The sequence below is a fragment of the Poromitra crassiceps genome (assembly GCF_964638095.1).
Source record: "Poromitra crassiceps genome assembly, chromosome: 22".
NCBI lineage: Eukaryota > Metazoa > Chordata > Actinopteri > Beryciformes > Melamphaidae > Poromitra > Poromitra crassiceps.
This window is the reverse complement of record NC_139647.1, coordinates 23,163,119-23,185,184: the sequence shown is the minus strand read 5'-3', so window position 1 is coordinate 23,185,184 and position 22,066 is coordinate 23,163,119. Positions and strand designations below refer to the sequence as shown.

General features: G+C 46.2%; 1 protein-coding gene across 1 annotated transcript in view; it reads left to right on the top strand.

Annotated features, from left to right (window-relative positions):
- Nucleotides 1-7,281: 7,281 nt before the first annotated feature.
- Nucleotides 7,282-22,066, top strand: part of LOC310796428 (DNA nucleotidylexotransferase-like) — a gene marked incomplete at both ends in the record, with an annotated part of 65,456 nt that continues 50,671 nt past the window's right edge. Inside the window, 3 exons of the mRNA XM_083658613.1 lie at nucleotides 7,282-7,481; nucleotides 12,188-12,362; nucleotides 19,742-19,855. Of these exons, the coding sequence (XP_083514739.1) occupies nucleotides 7,282-7,481; nucleotides 12,188-12,362; nucleotides 19,742-19,855 (489 nt within the window). The remainder of the gene's footprint in view (nucleotides 7,482-12,187; nucleotides 12,363-19,741; nucleotides 19,856-22,066) is intronic.

The window sequence follows — 22,066 nt, the reverse complement described above, 5'->3', positions numbered from 1 at the left end:
GGAGCCTCTGGAGTGGAGTCTACTGCTTTTCAAAGTAACTAGACTGACGCCGATCTGCTGCCACAACACTGACTGGGACAGTGGGAAGTACACACACGGAGGTCACCTTATTAGGGGAACTCATAGTCCCTCTCTCTCTCTCTCTCTCTCTCTCTCGTCCATAAGTAGCTAATGTAACAATTCTAATACGAGTAAAAAAAACTGAATCTGTCCTTAAACACCTACAAAAAGGGAACCAGGGACTTCCTCAAAGTCAATCTATATGAAAGCCTCGTGAAACAAAGTGTCATAATAGTGTGAGTGCATTTTCTCCCACCCCAGCTTGCAGCTATAGGCTATGCTTCATTTATGAGCAGACAGGCTGTATGATTTATATGTATTGTTTTAGCTCTTAACTTTTATGAGGTGCTAGCTGATAGCTGAGCGGAATATAGCTTCACTGCCTCCAATACCACTTTCACACCAAGGGTCCAACCAGGGTTATTGGATTTTAGGTATGAAAGAGCTTGGCGACCCACCTCGAGAGGTGGGTTGGACCAGGGTCGGACCACAGAGTTCAATGCAGTGTGAATGGCGCCACCTGCGTTGCTATTTGTTATAGGCTAGGCCAGTGGTTCCCAACCTTTTTACACCAAGTACCACCTGAGAAAGTAGTTGGCTCTCCAAGTACCACCATATGACCGACGTTAAAATACAGTCTATTCAGCCAGGCCCGTAGCCAGGGTTTGAGAAATACTGAGGTCATTTTAGCGCGGCGTGGGGGGACCAGGGGGGGCTGTGCACCCCCGGATAGAAAATTTTGTCCATTTTAAAGTAAAATGCTTCAATCTGGTGCACTTTGAGAGCAAAATGAAGAGGCTAGATCTATAAAGAACTACATACATCATGTTAGATTAATATCCTCTTTACTGTGCTGTTGCTTTAAAATGATACAAAAAATAAATGTCTCCCCAAATGTTATAATTTATATTCTGCATACAGGTCACATGGCAGAATACTGCTCAATTAAATACAATGGCCCATCTACACAAACATCACTTACAGGGGAGTTACTTACCCATTCACTTCAATAGAACTGTCCCCAAAGTCTAGCCCCAATCTAGCCTCAATGCAAAATCTGAATGTTGTGAGTTATCTCTCTTCTATAGCACACAGAGAGGAAGCAAATTGTTGCATTTCCGATCAACTGTCGCATTAAAACATCAATGACAGATTAATAGATCTGGGGACAAGGGCTATTTAAAAAAAAAAAAAATTGGCGTGGAAAATACCGAGGTCATGACCTCGGTGTCCTCAATGGTAGCTACGGGCCTGTATTCAGCTATGCACAGTTCACGCAGGAGGCAAATTTATTCCAACCTGCAGCCTATGTGCAACCTGCAGCAGCTGCACTTGTGCTGGGTTGACTGCTGTCTTCACCTCCTTGTGCTTCATCGTTGCTGCTCTCCTCTACTACAGCTCTTTTACGATTCTCTCCCGTTTTGATCCACTTTAGCATCCCTCCTCGTCTTTGTTCACCACTTGTGTAACCATGCGGGGCGGGCAGGTAATTGTGCATGCGCAACAGGTATAGTGTCCGTCAGAAACAAATATTTGTTTCTAAATCTCAAGACAACAAAATAAACCTCAATTTCAATGATCACAAGTTTATTTTCATTCGTAGTATTATTTTGATAGATAAACATGTTTTACAATTGATTTTAAAGTTGGGTTCACTTTATTTCATAATTTAAACATTGGGATTCCAGGGATCAAGTACCACCAGCAGGGGGGGCGCAAGTACCACCTACCTTGAGAAACACTGCCAATAATATTAATAATAATTATTATTATTTCACTTTCACATGTTTGAAAACTACTACTAATGACCACCATGGATTTTGCACAAAAACTAAAAAAAAAAAAAAAAAAAAAAAAAATTTTTTGTTGAATTTTCACAGAGCCTTCCAAGTACCACCAGCAGGGGTCGCAAGTACCACCTACGGTACGCGTACCGTAGGTTGGGAACCACTGGGCTAGGCTAACTGCTATCATGAAAGTCATGTGTGTGTCATGTGTGCTTGTTCATTCAACTCTTTTTTTTTAGGAACTGAGGAGATCTTTCATTGACTAACAGTTTTGATGCAAGCAACAGGACAATGGCCACTTATGCAATGAACAATACATCACTGGGTTTTGGAGATCAGATGAATGACATTCATACTTACTTAGCCTGGCTAACTTACTTAGCCTGGGTAAGTAAGGCTAACTTACTTAGCCTGGTTAGCTTACTTAGCCTGGCTAAGTGGCCGTTCACACGCTGAAGCCAGGCCATTTCATTTCGGCCTCCTTGTTAACAGCTGAGACCGTTCACACCAGCCGCACGCCACGCCACGCCACGCCACACCACGCCACGCCACGTCACGCCACGCCACGTCACGCCACGCCACGCCACGCCACGCCGGGGTCCACCCGCTATGCCGACCACCTGCAATGCCGACCTTAGGTTTAGGCGTGGGGGTGGGAGAGGTTAGGTTTTGGGTTAGGGTCTGGGGGAGGTTAGGTTTAGGCATGGCATGGGGGGAGGTTAGGTTTGGCGTGGGGGCTGGGAGAGGTTAGGTTTTGGGTCAGGGTCTGGGGGAGGTTAGGTTTAGGCATGGGGGGAGGTTAGGTTTGGCGTGGGGGCTGGGAGAGGTTAGCTCCACCGACACGCTGCACGCCGCCTCGCTCAGCTGGTTCTGCTTGTGGGCTATCGGCATTGCGACCTGTCGGCACTGCGGCCTGTCGGCACATAGACGCGGCACCCGCCACGCCACGCCATGCCACGTGGCCACGCCACGCCACGCCATGCCACGCCACGCCACGCCACGCCACGCTGAAGCGATCGTTCAGGATTCAGTCCTATTTTCCAGGCGTGACGCGTGAAGCTGGAAGCTGCCAGGCATGAATTCAATGGGAGTTGTGGGCGGGTTCAAGGCGCGCCGAGCAAGACGCTGAGAGGAAAAGAGACTCCTCCTGGTGCGAGCGGTTAAGCGTCAGTTCAGCTTGAGCCTGCCTCAAGCTTCAGCTCTGCCTATGGTGTGAACAAAGGCTAAGTAAGTCTGAATGTCGAAACCCGGGTTCGAGATCGCAAAGGAAATAAACACTCAATTTGAGAATTAAAATGTTGGTTTGTAACTTTAGATTAGGGAACACATTAACAGAGTTTTCCCTCAAACGTTCAGGTAAAACTTCCTTGCTGTGCTGAAGCACTAATTAGGAGGTTACCGGGGGACAACCCATAGTTAACGGAGTATAATACAATAGAATAGGAGAATGTGGTTTCCCTTGGATGGGGAAGGAAGCAATCTGAAATATTGATGATAGAAAACAGTGTCTTCTGCTGGCAAGCTGAAGCTGGGTAATGAGACTCACCTTCAGGCTGAAGCTGGGTAATGAGACTCACCTTCAAGCTGAAGCTGGGTAATGAGACTCACCTTCAGGCTTAGTTTCTGACTGACGCTCTGCTGACTGACTGCAAAATATTTAATGACGAGGGCCGACCGGACCCAGAGCTCTTACTGGCAGCACCAACATTTAGTAACGCAAAACTTTCATCTTTGTAACCAGACATTAATAGCTGGGAGATATAGAGCATGTACCATGTGGGAATAGACACTGGAAATATGAAAAAATAGAGTTATCAGTTTCAGCCTGAGCCTGACGGAACCTGACCCAACCCGACGGGCTCGGGCCCGGTTCAGGCTGACAATTTATGCTTTTTTTTAACAAGTTATGATGGGTCGGGCTTGGGCTTCAACTTACTAGAGTTGGGTCGGGTCGGGTTTGAATTTTCAGGCCCGTTGAGAACTCTATGAGAAACCATTGGCTGAAGTAGCGTAGTATTGGGTGCAAGAAGTTAGACTTTTTTCCATATTAAAGATGTATACTATGTAGACAGCAACATTCAGAGAAAATTGCCCTGAAAGTTGGTGCGCCCAGGTGCACCCAATCAGCCTAAAAGGACCCCAACACCAGGTTCCTGCAAGACAGGGTCGTCTAAAATCTTATCAGATGGGGGTCCGTGGTCTAATTTCTGTGACGTGAAAACATTGTGAGAACCACTGCTCTAAAGAATCTAAAATACAATAGTTTTGATTTGTTTGCATAATAATTATTTCATAGTTATGATGTCTTTACTGTTCTTATACAATGTGGAAAATAGTAAACAAATAAAGAAAAATGTGGTATGTCCAAACTTTCGACTGGTAGTCTGTAAAATAATGATAATAATAATAAAAAATAATCATAATAATAATAATGATTATCATAATGATAATAATAAATCTGCTAAGTAGACAAGTTTAGAAGAAGTAATTACAAAAAAATGTTTTAAGAACATTATCGGATCAGTCTGATCTTGCTACCGCTGTCGAAACAAAAAACCCTCTTAATATTCATACATTGCAACTATGACAAATCAGAACATGATATCCGGCTCTGATAGGCCGATGCGTTTGAGTGGATGAGGTTGAAAGCGGCTGTGCGGCGGCTGAGGAAAGTTGGATGAGAGATGGGCTTCATTGCTCTCGTGTGATTGGTGCTGGCGGCGAGGGAGTCATCCGTCTTGCTGTGTATCGTTATAGGATTTCATGGGCTCTCCGTTTGGACCGGGGCCACGCGGCTTCATATACAGCTGAGTGATCGTGAAGGGGTTAAATAGTCACACAATTAGTGGAGTCTGCCCTGTGACACGCGTTAACCCTCAGAACACCACACTAATGAGAGTGCTGTCATATATTCTGCTCTGCAGACACGACCACGGTGTGCTTAATATTTATTATGAAGAAACATAGGGCCATCGCCCTTACAGAAAAACCACATGAACTTCACATGTGGAGAAAAATCACATGTGATTTTGCACATGTGCTATTTCACATGTGATCACACGTGAAAACATGTTAAATTCACATGTGAAATGTGTGAAACCCATGTAAATTCCCTGTGACATGTCGATTACATGTGAAACCTAGGTGATTGCATGTGAAATCCATGTCAATGTTGTTTTCCACATGGGGAAAACATGTTGCTATAGCCTACAACATGTGGCAAAACATGTTATCACATGCATGGCCGTAACTAGCTATGAGAACGGGGAGGTCCGGACCTCCCCTAATATTTCAGATTTTTTTTTTTTTTTTTTTTTTTAATAAAACAATCTGCATGGAAAAGCATGAAAAACACGGGATCACTTTTATTTTGAAACGAAAGGCAGGTCAGGCAGGAAGTCATCTGACGCCGCGTCTGCGGTAACTTGATTCCGAGAGAGCAGCAGCATGGTGGTGAGTGATGACTGTCTGTCTGCCTGGCGAGATAATTGAAGGTGAGCGAGCTGCGAGACAGTGAGCGAGTGAACGACAGACAGTGAGTGACACTGACAGATTTTTTAGCAACAACCAAGAAAGTAAGTGTCTAGTCTGTCTCTTAAGTAATGTTACCTGTGTGACACGTTGGGATGCTACTGGCTAATCATGCATGATGCCAATTGCCAAGCTCCCGAAGTCAGGTATGCAGGTGGCTATATGCATGGTTTCAGTTTCATGACCCAATAAGTAACAAAAAGAGGTGGTGTAAAGTTAAAAACAACATAATATATTTTATTTTATTTTTCAATCGTTCCTATCAGGAATAAATAAATGTCCCTCTGTATGTTTTTTTTATTATCGATGATGACTTTGTGTGTTGTGTACGGCTTGGGTTGTGTACCTGTGTTTGTAGGTGTCATTTTGATATGAATTTGGCTAAAACAGTTTGTGTTTGTTAGTTACAATTATGTTGACAGGAGAGCTGAGCAGGTGGTGACATGAAAGAGAATATACTGAATAATGACATCACAACAGTATAATCCTAATGTTGATTTAAAATGATATATTACTCTAAATATGGCTAAAAAAGGGGGAAAAAACCCTCAAATTTTTTTCGGCGGCGCCCTTGCGGGCGCCACCGAATCCGCCTCCCCTTGCTGGACCTCCCCTATTTCGGAACCCTGGTTACGGCCCTGATCACATGTGATAACATGTTTCCACATGTGGAAATGTTCCAAAAGCACACGCTTCCCATGGGTTTCACATGTGTTCCACATGTTTTCACATGTGGCATTTAACATGTGTTCACATGTTCACCACATGTGAACCTCGTGTTTTTTCTGTAAGGGTGGGAATTGTAGATGTAGAATCAAGAGCTGTACAGATCCCCCCCCCCCCCCTTAGCAAAACTCAACAAACCATTGATATTTGGGCGAGTGAAGCGGAGGCAAATATTGTAGATAATTACAGCATGGTGATAATAAGCCATTCTTCCACATAGTGCTGACCACTGCAGCACACAAATCAAAACAATGCGATTGAGGCAACGCCAAAGCTTATAATTACCTCTTCTGGAGGGAAAAAGGAATAAATTAGTTAAACAGATTAAACCGTTGATCACTTCCTGATCATAGGCCTTTTCTCACCACGGCCATTTTGTGTCAAAAAGGCAGGGTAAACACAGGTGCAAACAAAACATTAATGAGCGTTTCCGACTTCCACGATTGGAAGTTGGAAACCCTCATTAATGTTTTGCTTGCACCTGTGTTTACCCTACCTTTTTTTTTAACACAAAATGGCCGCTGTGAATATCTAATGATAGGCAGTTCTTTTCTCTGTAAATGCGCCCAATCATCGACGACGGCTTCTGTATGTGTGCAAAGGTTGCATAGTAGGAGCACGTGGGATCTCGCAGGGGAGCGAGCTGCAAAGGTACTGGTTTAAGGCGGTGAGCTAATGAAAGCGGCGCAGCAGATGGTCTGGACATAATGAGCCGGTGAGGTGGTGAGATGAACCTGGACATGGCAGGACAGCTGTGGGGGTTTGGAGAGGTGACCAAAGCCCGGGCGTCTCCTAGGAGGAGCGAGGCTCCAGCCAGCGCTGTAGAATCGCAATTACATGAAAGCTCTTGACCAGCTTTTTGAAGTAGTAGCTGGATCAGGTGCTGTTTATTCCAAACTTGTGTCATTGCCTGTATGTTTGTGCTTGATGCCAACAGGGTGTTTTTTTTATAATTCCCCCCCACAATGCTCAACTGTTCAACTGTGGCTGTTGGTTTCTGTTTGGTAAACACCAAATCATGAACACCTGTTGCCAGAGGCTTTTCCTGTCTGTGCCAACCCTCGCCAAGTCTGTTCCAGCCTGAAGCTCTGACTGCCTTCATCACCAAAGTTCGGTGCACAACACAAATTCTGCATCAGAAATTCCTAGAGGTGCCGGAGACAGTCATCGCAAAGAGATGCTCCATGCTGATCACGTCGGGCCTGGTGGTGTGAGGAAGAGGCGGAGGCCGGTGGAGGCCGGCGTCCAGAGGCAGCGAGAGGTGAAGTTTCAGGACGACAGGCTGTACCTGGTGGAGAGGAAAATGGGCCGAAGCAGGAGGAGCTTCCTGACCCAGCTGGCCAGGTCAAAGGGCTTCATCGTGGAAGACGTCCTCAGGTTGGGAACTTTTGTTGTCTTTGGTATCTGAGAAGCATTTTTTGGATTCATGGTCAAGAGAACAAAGACATAAGAATTACTAGGCTGTTGAATGAATCACTGGATAGCGGGATTGATTTTCTGGGTTTTCACTGTGTTTCAGAAGGTTATTTTGTCTTGTGTGGCGGGACACAAAGACAAAACGTAGGGCCTCAGTTTGGTTTCAAGTGGCTTCATACAGCTGTGATGTGATGTGAGTGATTCAGGGTAAATAGTCAAAGACACGACTGCCCTGTTGCACAGTTCATCCTCAGGACATGGTGTTGAGAGGACTGACTGAGCGCGGCTATTCTGTGTAGTAGACAGAGCAATCCTGAAGAATGGGACCGGATTTGAGGGTTAAAATAAAATGCAAAATGAAGAGACATGTTCTTTCCTTGCAACTACTTCACTCTTACTTAGTAGGGATGTCCTGAGGACAGAGGAGTAGAGGGGGACAGAGGAGGACAGAGTGAGAGAGAGGAAAGACGGGGAGAGAGGGGACAGAGGAGGACAGAGTGGGAGAGAGGAAAGACAGGGAGAGGGGACACAGGGGGGACAGATCTATAAACATTCTTTGGATGGCTATTTTGTAACCGATGTTTATAATACGATGATCACTTTTAAATACTGTGTAAACATGAATTGTAATTTCAATGGTTGTTAACAGCAAAATAACTATTAACTAAAGTTTGATTAACGATTAACTTACCATTTATTAATGATGGTTATTATAAAGTGTTACAGTTGATAATTTAAGGCCCTATTAGCGGATCGGGGAGCCACATATTGTCCCATTAATACTTAATCAGGAAGGGCGAGGGCATCCATTCTGTCTCTAAGATACTTTAGTGGATTTTCTAGCTCAACCATAACTCACAGCTCCTAGAAATCCATTCAAGACAGGGAACAAAGTTGGCCAGCCCGGCTGAAGCCTGTTGGCAAATAGGAGCAAGTCAACTAAAGACATTGGAAGAATCCTAAGGAAGTACATACTGTACAAACCGTTTTTAATGAGTTTAGCTTTTGTTGTTGTTGTAGCATTTAGGGGAAGATTTCTTTTGACTGGGAGCAATTTTGAGAATTCGTGAAAATGGTTCCTGGTTCCCTAGCAACGGACGAATCGCCGATTGCGTGCGTTAATTACAGGCACAGCACGGTTCCATAACTTTTCCAGTCTCTAATTGAAAGTGTTGAAACCCAAAGCGAACACAGAGGGACCGCCGTCACAAAGTGCCAAGTTCATTGAAGGCTGCTGCTGATGCTGCTGGTGGTGGTGCATCCTCCCATGTTCCAAAGTAGTCTTTGTTTTCAGGGCTGCTAGCTAGGCGGCTGGAGCTCAGCTGTACAGTAGAGCTGCTCGGATGAGAGGGTCTGAGTGTGTCTGTGCGTGCGTGCGTGCGCGCGTGTGAGAGAGAGAGAGAGAGAGAGAGAGAGAGTAAAAGACAGAAGGAGAGAGAGAGAGAGAGAGAGAGAAAGTTTGTGCGTGTCTTTGAGTTTAAAGTTTGTGTATGAGTGTGTGCACACGTGTGTGCGTCTGTGTGCGTGTGCGTGTGCGTGTGTGTGTGTGTGTGTGTGTGTGTGTGTGTGTGTGTGCGGGTGTGTGCGCTTCTTCTTCTACACATGTCTAAGGGTGCCTGCCAGCCGTGCGGCAGCTTGGGCATGGCAGCATTCCCAGAAACACAGCTTGAGCGCTCCTACGGTTACACTTGGCTTGATACAATTGTTTGAAACCAACGACAGGAAGTGGACCGTGCGCGCGCCTCAAACCGACATTAATTCTGCAAGCAGACAAATCTGATATCAGCTGCATGCTTGATAACGACACCTCGCGCATTAGTCTTAACACAAATAACGGGGCACATTGCCTCCAGCATATGGCCAGAGATATACATACAGATGCAAACGTACACAATATATAAGCACACACACACACACACGCACACGCGCACACACGCGCGCGCACACACACACACACACACACACGCACACGCACACGCACACACACACACACACACACACACACACACACACACACACACGCACACACACACACACACACACACACACACTTCATAGCAGCACAAGTTCACTTACAATCATCATCATCGTCACTTTAAGTTGTTGCCTTGCCTATGCTAATTATCTGTTTCCTTTTGTTTATCCGTATGACATCTTGGTTGATGAGGCATGAAAAACCTGCTCTTTCTTAGGTAAATTTAATAACAATCGTGTGCAATTTAATTTACTTTGTGTTTACTAACTAATTACAATCATCACGTATATTCCTCAGTGAAGATGTCTCCTGAGAACTCCTCAGTGAAGATGTCTCCTGAGAACTCCTCAGTGAAGATGTCTCCTGAGAACTACCGCCCCCAAAAGGCAAATGCACAAAGTCCGCTGCAGTGTGGTGCGTAAGCTTTAGAAAGGGAATTTGAGAACATGGCATGGTAGGCCGACCTTAGCATATCATATTTGAAGTATATTGATGTCTTATGCCTGTGATACACTAGAAGACTTTGGAAATCTTTAACAGATTATGACTGACTGAGATTATGACTGATTATGAAAAGACTGGGGAGTTTGCACTACAAGACAAGAAAAAACTGACTGAAATACTACACAAATGACTCAGTACAAGACTTTTCACTTTGAAATTCAAACATGTTTGATATATGAGATGTTTGGAGCGGGGGAGTCTGGTGCAGCGCACAGGTCCTAGACCTGGTGAGACGAGGGAGGAGCCCGGCCGGGTGGCAACCCACAGAGCCCGGTCCCTCTACGTACCAGAGTCCTTCCCCCCCCCCGGCCCCGGCGGAGTAGTTCTGGAGCAGCGGATTCAGTGGCCCTGACCGCGTGACCACCTTCGACCCTTCCTAGAGGGCTGACCGTGGGTAGCTACTGGGACGTAAGTTGGGGCTTGGCCAGCCCCGGCTGGGTCACCTGGGCGAGGGTGTATGATGTTGCGAGACCCAAAACATCCTATGACCCCAGGGTACATCACTGAGGATACGTCCCAGTTGCATCCATGCGATGTTTTTTCATTATATAATCTTTGTGGCTCTGACTGGCGTCGGGAGGCAGTTTACACTTGAAGACTAGAAATCTTCAGGTAGTTTACACTCACAGATTAGAAATCTGTACAGCAGATTTTGCTGCCGAATGGCACAATAACTGCAGACAACAACTGCAGACTAGAGTCAACAAAGACAGACTGAGCCCGACAGGAAATCCTGTGTAAAATCCTGGGGAAAGTCTTGCAGTGTAAACTAGGCATTGGTTGTATTCATGTTGTTATGGACACCCTCCTCTGCCTCTTGGTTGGCACTGTGGCAGGGAACAGGCCCGGTTTGGGAGATGATGACAGTTCTCCATATCAAAGCTCATTGACTTTAGCCCGTCCTTGTGCCTGGGCTCAGAGTCCCGCTGATTTCTGGGAAGTACAATCATAGTGGCGGGGCTGCGTTCAGCGTCCGAGCTCATTTGCATGTCAGTCTGCCTCGTTTCACGTTCCCTGTGGTCGCGCATCAGATGAGGATCCAAGTCCGGGGTGTTGGATTCTATCTCGGTAAACACGGCAAGACGAGAGAGGGAAACCGTTCGTCTCTTATGATCTCCAATCTTGTTGCCAACGTAGCAATTCAGCCCTTGTAATCTTATAGGGGAATCGACCCAAGAGTAAAAAAAATATCTCTCTGTCGCGGCGCTCAGGCGATCGTGTGGAGATAATAGCTGTTTCCATGTTCCGTGCATCCCTGAATGAGCGTCTCTTTCGTCCGCTTGTTTGTGTTGTGGAGGCATTTTCAAACGCGAAGCCATCAGTGGCCGATTAGTTTCGCCAGTGATTTGGCCAATTAGGCCGCAGCCTGAGCTCTGCTGGGACGTCCCTTAAGGAGCTGTTCCACTGATTTAGCCCATGCCAGGAGAGGGGAAGAGGAGGAGCGTGCAGAGGGTAATTATGCACAGCTGGGTGCCCTGATTGGGTATGGTGAGTTAAGCACCGTGGCGGGAAGCAGAAGAGAGGAGGACCACGATAAAAAGGAAGAAAGGTCTGCTGAGAAAGCCCCCGCGGGGCCGTAGGAGATGCTGGTTGAACGGCTCGGCTCCACTGTGCAGAGGCTGCTGAAACAAATAGTCAAGTAGATCTTCAAGTTCAAGCAGATCTCTGGATCCTAGGATCAGAAACCAGCATAGAGACACTGCATGAAAGAGGCCACGCCCATCACGGGGGAAAAGCTCCGTTCATTTCCACACAACGGTGTCATTTTCCTTGAATTAAACATAGCTAAAAGCTGTTGTGTGGTGGGGCTGCTCAGACAACAAATGTGAAAAATCGCCACTTAAAGTTTTTTTGTACTCCTGAGCAAAACAAGGAAGCCATTGAGAATTGGCGAGAAGAAAAATGTGGATCTAGCTGTCAAGGAAGTAAGTTGCAGTGTTCATCTTCCGTATATATGATCTTTTTGTGCAACACGCAACCATGCACGTGACATAGGAGAACGCCAGGATTGGAGGGGGGGTTTCTGTTTTCCCCCGTTTTGGGCGTGGCTTCTGAATGATGACGCGCTCCGCAGTGTCTCTACACTGTTGGAGCTTGAGTTGGAATAGTGGAATAATGTCTAATATGTTCATCACTATTTTTCTGCAAAATGACATTTGACAGTTACCCTCTTCTTGTCCTACTACAGCGATGAGGTCACTCACGTGGTGTCAGAGGACAACGAGGCCGCGGGCCTGTGGGCGTGGCTGAAGGGGCGTGGCCTGAAGGAGCTCCCCAAGATGCAGGTAGTGGACATCAGCTGGTTCACGGACAGCATGAGAGAGGGGAAACCTGTCGCCGTGGAGACCAGACACTGCATCCAGGTGTGTGTGTGTGTGTGTGTCACACATATCTCTTCAGAACTATCTAGATAGGGTAAGCACTAGATGGCGCTACAAACCAAATGGGACACTTTTCATTGACCAGGCTGCAACAGACAAAGTCATGTGGCTCATGCTGTATTTGACAGGGCGATGGATCCAAAATGTTGATATGAGATGACTGCAAACAAATTGTCAATAGGCATTTGATACAAAAGTGCAGCAACAGTCAGACAATAACAGCAGAATGTAACTGTACAGATGGAAGTTAGCAATGATATATGAATATTCAGTGTTTTTTTCATCCAAAGAATGCATAATGCATGTTCTCGTGAGGGTGTTTCATACTGTAGTAAACGGCGTGTTCAAAGTGAGGAAGACAATGCGTCTTCCTCTCCTGGCATGTGTCCAATCTGAACCCACTGAAAGGGACTTCTACAAAAAATGGAACACAACTTCCCCCCTCAGCCACAATCCACCCCCCCCCCCCCCCCCCCCCCCTCCTCCTTCAGGCTCGGAGCGACCTGCTAACCGAAACAAACACACACACACCCACACACACACACACACACACACACACACACACACACACACACACACACGCCTACACACACACACACACACAGACACACACACACACACACACACACACACACACACACACACACACACACACACACACACACACACACACACACACACACACACACTTGTTCCCTGGTGGATATAGCACATAGCACTATGGGGGCTCTGTAGCATATGAGTCCAAAATAAACACATTGTGTCGCCTGCTTTAAATATATATTTCTCCAGCACCACCGGAGAGGGAAGAACACAGTCCTCCCTCCGCCTACCGAAAGGCCTCGTCCATGCTTCTCCACCATGGCGTCCACGCTTCTCCACCATGGCGTCCATGCTTCTCCACCATGGCGTCCACGCTTCTCCACCATGGCGTCCATGCTTCTCCACCATGGCGTCCACGCTTCTCCACCATGGCGTCCACGCTTCTCCACCATGGCGTCCACGCTTCTCCACCATGGCGTCCACGCTTCTCCACCATGGCGTCCACGCTTCTCCACCATGGCGTCCACGCTTCTCCACCATGGCGTCCACGCTTCTCCACCATGGCGTCCACGCTTCTCCACCATGGCGTCCGGCGCGTGTTGGTGCCTTTTTGGTTCTTTCGTGTCAAAAACACCTTTTGTCTCGTGTGTCAGTGTTTCCACATGACGTCCGCGCGACGTTTCCGGACCGTCTGTGACACATCTGTGTTCCGCTTCTAGTCGGCGGCATGGTTAAGTGACAACGCGGATAACGATGCCACGCAGACATTTTATTCACTCGTCTTCAGAAGGGCCACTTCTCTTCTTGTCGTGTGATGCACCCGCTCTCCGAAGTGAACGAGGCAACGCACACAGTGGCGTTTATGTGCGCGGCGCTCCCAATAGATCGTTTCTTTATGAGTTATAAATCCACTTAAGCAGCGACCATGTCGAGATACAATATATTCCCGGAAGCCGGCTAACGTCTGCGGCACACTTGTGCCCTGCAGCTCTCTTCTGAACAGTCTGGGAAAATGCAATGTGTTTTTACTATCATAAATATTCCACGCCGAGTGAGCGAGGAATTTTAAGTATTAAAACCCATTGAAATGTAATATTTCCATTACGTCCCGGCTCGCGCGGAAGAGACTGTTTAGCCTAAGTAGGGAGGTGATAAGATGTTCTAATACGCTGCTTGAAAGGGATGAGAGAGGAGAAGATTGCGAGCCTGGCTGAACGTGTCCCTTTAGAGAAGGAGACTGTCGTCAATCTGCTATGAAGAGTAAGGTGACCAGATTTATCAAATGAAAATCGGGGACATTTCCAGTCCGGCAATCAATATATCATAAAACTATCCAATGTTATTACCTATGAAATAATAAAGGGGGATGATTCCAGTTTAATTTATTTTGTCCATGGCTGTTGTACTGTAATAAACAGTACACCCCCCCCCCCACACACACACACCCACACACAGAAGCGTCATGCCCATTGAAACTGAGGGGGCAGTTGCCCCCTCAGATTTTTTGAAAAAAAGAAATGAAGGGGGAAGTAAAATTCATGCTGTTAGTTATTATAGGTATAGTTTGCATAGCAAGTTAGTTGGCTATATTTGTACTACCATGCAGCTAAAGTTAGCATTGTAATGTTAGCCAGAGCTGTTATGGCAGTGAGCTGTTTTTACCACTACCACCACTGTCACAGGTAAATCCATTTGATGTCTCCAGGTCAAGACAGGGGCGGTTCTAGGCCGTTTTTGGGTGGGCTTTAGCCCACCCAAAAATAGTCTCAGCCCACCCAAAAAAATAGAGGCAAAATTTTTTTTTTTTTTTTTTTTTCCCTCTCCAAATCCATGGTGGTCATTAGTAGCAGTTTCTGACTACACTCAATGCGCTGTGTGCGTGTTTCCCCCCCCCCTCTATGTTCTTAGGGTGGGCTGAGACAAACATTTAGGGGGGTTCAGCCCACCTGAAAAGTTTCTAGAACCGCGGCTGCGCAGGCGCTCCCTCCTCCATCTATCTGCCTAATCCCACATCACTTCACACAGGTCACACACAGTACAGCAGCGAAGTGGTCCTCCACAGTCCACACAATCGTTCTCCCTACTCATGATCAATGAAACTGTGAGGTGAGCATTGAGCAGTCAGAGTCGTTAGTAGTTACTTAATTAGCGCATATTGATATGCAAATTAGCGCGTAACGTTGTTTCGTAGGCTAAACAAAAGAACTTGTGGCTGTGCCTGCCAGACAAACAGGTGGACTGGAGGAAGGTAGGTAGGCTACCATGGCACCAGCCAGCCATGTCATGCTAGCTCGCAGTAAAGTGGGTGTAAATGGATGCAATGTTTTTTGAGAAACATATGGGCATAAGTGACAAACATATTTTCAAACGGGTCCCTTGTTATCTGAATGAAATTAAGCCCTTCAGAATCGCAAGTGGCTGCTTTACACAGCCTGTCTGATGTGATGATGATGATAGCTTAACATGCGTGCATGGCATGCTATTCACTTTTCTTTCCTTCTTTCCCTATTTTTGCACGCTGTGGTGGTGGTAGCCTACCAACTTCCAACCAGTCAGATCTTGTTTTTTCCCACAATAATTTCATAATACCATTTGTAATGCCACCGTTGTAGTGCTGTTGTTCAAAATTAAAGTACATTTTCTCAGATTTATTGGTGTCTTTCTAGTCACACAATTTAATAGTCAGTGTTTCCCATACACTGATCTATTTGTGGTGGTACACCCTACATAGATTTTGACCCCCACAAATACTGCCACATATTAATTTCAACTAGTTGACTGCAAACTCCTGCTTTAGTGCTTACAGTATATTATTATCTTGTCGGAATATTATTCCAGCCAATAAATTAGGAAGTTCCCTTTTGATATAATTTTACTTTTGTTTTGCCTACAAAGCAAAATGTTACTTTACTTGAAACTCCCCTGAAGTGATTTTGGTATTATTTATGCAAGCATAATTCTACCATATAGAACCTGTATGCAGAATATATATAGTATATATAGGGAAACAATTATTTTTTCATCGCTGTAAAACCACAGAACGGTAAAGAAGATATTGATGTGTGTAGTTCTTCATAGATCTAGTCTCTTCATTTTGATCTCAAAGTGCGCCAGTTTGATCCATTTTTACTTGAAACTGTACAAAATTTTCTTCCGGGGGGGCATGCCCCCGGACCCCCCTAGGGGTTCAGCGGTCCATGACCTTTGGGTGGGCTGAGCCCACCCAAAGCTCTGATGCTAAAACCGCCCCTGGGTCAAGATGCAGTTTTTTTAAATAATTTGCATTGTGGATACTGGATATAGTCTTTTTATGTGAATAACATTTTGGGTGAAGCAAGATTGAGCTATTTCAAGAAAAGTGGCAGCAGTGTAGAAGCTAGTGTGGAAGTGACTAAGCTAATAACCATAAAAGCACAATCACCGAAATCTCTAAATAAATATACAGTATTTACCGTAATGAGAAAAGGAGCAAAATATTGATGGTTAAAACTTAATCATGATATCACAACACTCTAATCCCAATGATAATTTAAAATGAGATATTATAAATCTGGCCAACATTTTAGAAATAGCTAAATGGACGATTGATAGATAAATCAATCAATCATGAGTGGATTCAGCACACTTTATCTGGGCAGACTGATTGAATCATTGCAGATCTATTCAGACCTTAGGTCGCCACCAAAACTTTTCTGCTGGGGACCTTTGGTCGCTGCCGAATGTTTATCTCTAAATACATATACAGTATTTACCCTAATGAGAAAAGGAGCAAAATATTGATGGTTAAAACCGAATAATGATATCACAACACTCTAATCCCTCTAAACTCTAATAAAAAAATTATAATTTAAAATGAGATCTTCCTCTAAATCTGGCTTCAAATGGCAAACATTTTAGAAATAGCTAAATGGACTGATTCAATCATGAGTGGATTCAGCACACTTTATCTGGGCAGACTGATTGAATCATTGCAGATCTATTCAGACCTTCGGTCGCCACTGACATTTTTTAGCTGGGGACCTTTGGTCGCCACCGAATGTCGCCCCCTCAGAATTTTGGTTTGCATGACGCCCCTGCCCACACACATGCACACACACACACACACACACACACACACACACACACACACACACACACACACGTCATTCACTGTGCCCCTTTACAAAATGTCAATGTGTTCCCCAGCAGCATTGGCCTGGCCTTCCGAACCTACAGCGCCGGATGTTTTATGAAAAGCCTCAGATCTCAAAAAGTATTTTCGGTGGAGTCCTAATTGCTTCTTCATTGTTCAAGATCTAGTGAAAGAGCTGCAGCAGAACATGTAACCACTTGTTGGATGCCTGGATCAAAACATTGACTCATAGAATCCATTCTCATTCAGATATATTGATGTGAGAGCGGTCAAGGGTTCCCTTTGAACCATATACATGTACATATACATGTATATGCCGGTTTTTCAAAATTCATTATTTAGCCCCCTTCCCGACAAGGTAACATGGCATTGTTGGTCCCAATGGATGCTGTAGGTCTTAAAAAAACTCTCTCGTACTCTCTCGTAACGGGACAAGCCCGTCTTTTATTGTCACACAAACACCACAATACATGCATGCGGCCACAACACACTCATGCTGACGGTGGCCGGTGAAAAGTGTCCTCTGCATTTGGGGGGGGGGGGGGGGGGGGGGGTTGTACTGTTTATTACAGTACAACAGCCATGGACAAAATAAATTAAACTGGAATCATCCCCCATTATTATTTCATAGGTAATAACATTGGATATTTTTATAATATATTGATTGCCGGACTGGAAATGTCCCCGATTTTCATTTGATAAATCTGGTCACCTTAGACTACCCCCTCGACACCAGCTCAGTGGCCTTGTGGTTTAAGTGTCGGCCCTGAGACTGGGAGGTTGTGAGTTCGATCCCTGGCCTAGTCATACCAAAGACTATAAAAATGGGACCCATTGCCTCCCTGCTTGGCACTCAGCATCAAAGGGTTGGAATTGGGGGGTTAGATCACCATATGATTCCAGAGCGCGGCGCACGCTGCCGCTCACCGCTCCCCCAGGGGATGGGTCAAATGCGGAGAACAAATTTCACACATTGTGTGACAATCAGTGGGACTTTACTTTACTTTACTTTAAAATGCCCCACTTTGTCTCAGTGGTTAAGCACGTTTACAGAATGGACGAAACACGGTTTCTGGCCTATATAGCTAATTACACCTTTCATAACAACTGTAGGGGTTGATTTTTTTGTAAATACAAGTCGCTCGTTTATAGTCAAATAAACATTAGAAAAGGGGGTGATTAATTGACAGGTCGCCTGTCCAATCATCGCGCAGCTTGCCGATCACGGACCAATAGCAGGCGGAGCTGCGGCTCTGGGAAACCCGCGTCTCGCGTGAGCAACGCAAGGACCCCAAGATGGCGACAGGCAACAATTTGCTGCAAAACGTCAGGAAAAAAAATAGCGGATGGCTTTGTTTGTCCATATTATTGAGGTCAGTGGTACCTTCTGATCTCAGCAGATGGTGAAAGTGTATGTGGAGGAAGGGGGCGTCGATGAGTGAAGCAGGCGGCGTGGTTTAGGTGTATCCGAACTGAACGCCGGAGGTGGCGAGGACACTGGCGTGGAGGCGAGGACACTGGCGTGGAGGCGAGGACACTGGCATGGAGGCCAGGACACTGGCGTGGAGGCGAGGACACTGGCGTGGAGGCCAGACGGTGTTAGAGCTTTATACCTCCACAGAGTTCTGGACCTGTATAATAAAGTGAGGCCAGCTGGGGCCAAACCCACCTCTGCATGCCGATGCACAGACGCTCGTCCCCTCGGACGCACACTCACTCCCACATCCGCAGCCGAGGTGGAAAAGTGATGGGAAGCCCCTGTTGTATTTTAGAGGAGCGCACTTTTGGAGATTCTAAAAGCAGTTTTTCACTTTTGATTGGCAGAAGAATTGTACCGTGAAATATATTCAAAGTTATTCACTTTTTTTCTGGTGTTTTTATGTTATTTTGGAGAGCAGGAAAGGCTCCTGGCAGGGAATAAATGATGAACATTTTTTTGAATCCCTTACCGATTGATTCAGCCCAGCAGTGTGAGAGGTACACGCTGTTTTCATTATCTTTCTGAAGCTCCCACCATTCTGTCCTCAACGCTGGTCTTAGTCGACGCAGCATGGCGACAATATCTCCCCATCTTCCTCCTCCTCCTCCTCCTCCTCCTCCTCCTCCTCCTCCTCCTCCTCCTCCTCCTCTTCCTCCCTCTCTCTGTATCACACCCTCAACTGTCATTTCACGGACACAATGTTCCTTTTGTGCTGTCTTAATTGTCTGCGGGAATATTAATATTACACTGGTAATCCTTCCGACACATATATTACAAACGGGGAGCCGTTTTCTTCGTAGAATGAAAAGACAATTTACGGGAGGCAAATTGGATGATGGTGAGCAGATCTGTAATGCCACGGGTTAGGTGGCGTAATGGATTTTGGGTACCGCCAGACTGTTGCGACGAGTGTCATTATCCTGTTGCCCCGGAGACACACAGTCGTAAAAATAACTTCTTGAAGGCAATTGGCTGCATTTTTTAATGTAATTTAATTTGAACTCCTGGCTCCACGCGTCGCCAAAAACAGAGCCGCGCGCATTTATCCCGGCAGCTATTTAGAAGGGTTCAGCAATTAAAATGATATGAGTGCGTATGTCTGCGGATGTGTGTGTGTGTGTGTGTGTGTGTGTGTGTGTGTGTGTGTTTGTGTAAAAAAGTGTGTGTGTGTGTGTGTAAAAGTTTCTGATGTATTTTTGTATACAGGACACCTTGCCCACATTGGCAGAAGGCTCTGCTACACCCACTCCTGTGGCCAGTGTTTCTCAGTACGCCTGCCAGAGGCGGACAACCGCAGAGAACAATAACAGCATTCTGACAGTAAGGAAACCGCTAGCTAACCGCAACTTCTTCTCCAACTGCACCTTCACACACGTCCGCCCACACCAGACACCTTCTTCTTCTCGCCCTCTCGACTTTGCGATGTGAGAAAGCCCCGCCCCCCCCACCCTAATCTGTTCTCCTCTAATTGGGTGGCTGGCCGGCGGTCGCTCGACACAACTCTCCTAAGATACATTAACCTGCAATGAGCAGCATCTGCAGAGCTGATGAGGCAGGTGGGCGAAGGAGGTGGCGACGACGACAGCTGAAGGTGCCCACGAGCGCCCCCTGGCACGGCGCCCGACACGGACACGCCCCGAGGCGCCGCACGCCACGCACGCACGCCCGGGCCGGGCCGACGTGACCACGCTCCTCACAAGCGAAAATGATGGATCTGTCCCTCCGCCATCTGGCCGGTGGGGTGGGCGGCGAGTGTGGGTGGAGGGAGGGAGGGAGGGAGGGAGGGGGTGTAGAGGGGAGGGGTGCCCACACAGGTGCCTGCGCAGAATGGGGAAGAGGCTGATCTGGCTTAGGCTTCTGAAAATGAAAAGAGAGAGAGAGGAATGATGTTGCAGTCAGACGATGGTGATACAGCTGCAGGTGCACAACGATGTACCAGTCTGGAAATAGGAAGGAGGCATTGTCTGCACACTGTCAATCAATAAAGCAGCCGACCAATACAGCCAACAAAGAAAGAAATAGTGTGCAGGTGGGAAGAAAATAGACAAAGCCAGACTTTACTTTCACAAAAACATTTGTGCAAAGTAGAAAATGTTGCCTCTAGGCCCTAAAGGAGCAACCAAGAACCGTGCTAGAAAGACACTGCGAGTTACTGGAGGGCGTTGTTGGGAGAGTAGGTTCCAAACATCCACATGGGGGCGCTCTCTGCAATTCATCCATTGCTTCCTGCTTCTTTTTTTTTTTTTAACGACACATTCCAGCAGCACTCCCTTGTGCCTCGACGACGTTTTTGGCACCCAATGTGAAATGTGAAGTGTCGAAATGTGCCATAAGAAGTGGAAGCTGGCGTGAGCTGGATGTGCGTCTGTGTGGGAGGGTGGAGCCCCCTGCTGATGACTTTCTGTAACACCTATTAGGCACAGCTTTACCGAGGGGCCTGTGTGAGGCAGCTGCTTCCTACTGTAATGACTCCACTGATGGAGGCAAATGTACATAGTTGATGCACGCACGCACACACACATGCACGCACGCACACACACACACACACTCACACACACGCACACACACACACACACACACACACACACACACACACACACCATAAACTGCTCACCTGGGGAGGGCTGCTGCTCTGTTCCTCATCCCCTGCTTCTTTGCACAGCATTACCCTCCATAATTAGCAATCCAACTCAATTTCACTATCCCCATGATTAACTCATTACCCCCCCCCCCCCCCCCCCACATAGGCACACCAAAGAGGATGTACTGATTAGAATGAATGGCTGCTCGAGATGGGAGGTCCTGTGGGGAACCGCAGGTAAATCATTTCATCTCGGAAGACAAAACACAATTCGAATAAAATACTCCGGTTGGCTGCAAAAGTGTTAGCGGGAATTTGGAGTTGTTGCGGCTCTGCCCTCTTCTCTGTAAATCTCACAAGTCTCAGAAATAAGCAATCGAGAGGCAAAGTGAACCGTCACTTCCTGCTTCAGCACTGTACCAGAGATTTTCTTCCGCAATTTATTTTCCCATAGACATTTCGTAAAAAATGCTTATAAAAAGAGTTTTACTCGGTCAAACCAAACGGTTCAGCTATATTTAGAATCGGGAGAGATCATATAGAACATTTCACTCAGACCAAAACTTTAAAAAACAACATTGAAGAATTTTCTTTCTTTAAACCCGCATTTTTTTTACGTTTTGGTCCGAGTGAAATGTTATGCGATCTCTCCTGTTTCTAAATATATCTGAACCGTTTGGTTTGAACAAGTAAAACTATTTGTATAAGCATTTTACGAAATGTCCATGGGAAAATAAATGGCGGATGAAAATCTCTGGTACAGTGCTGAAGCAGGAAGTGACGTTCCACTTTGGCTCTCTATAGCAGAGGTTCTCAAATGTTTTTCAGCCAAGGACCCCTTACAAGATAGAAAATATACCGGGGACCCCCTCATTCTGATTTGTGATTTTGGGCTAAGCTTAATTGTTTCCACGGTAACGTGCTTGACTTTTAATTTGATAGGTTTGTTA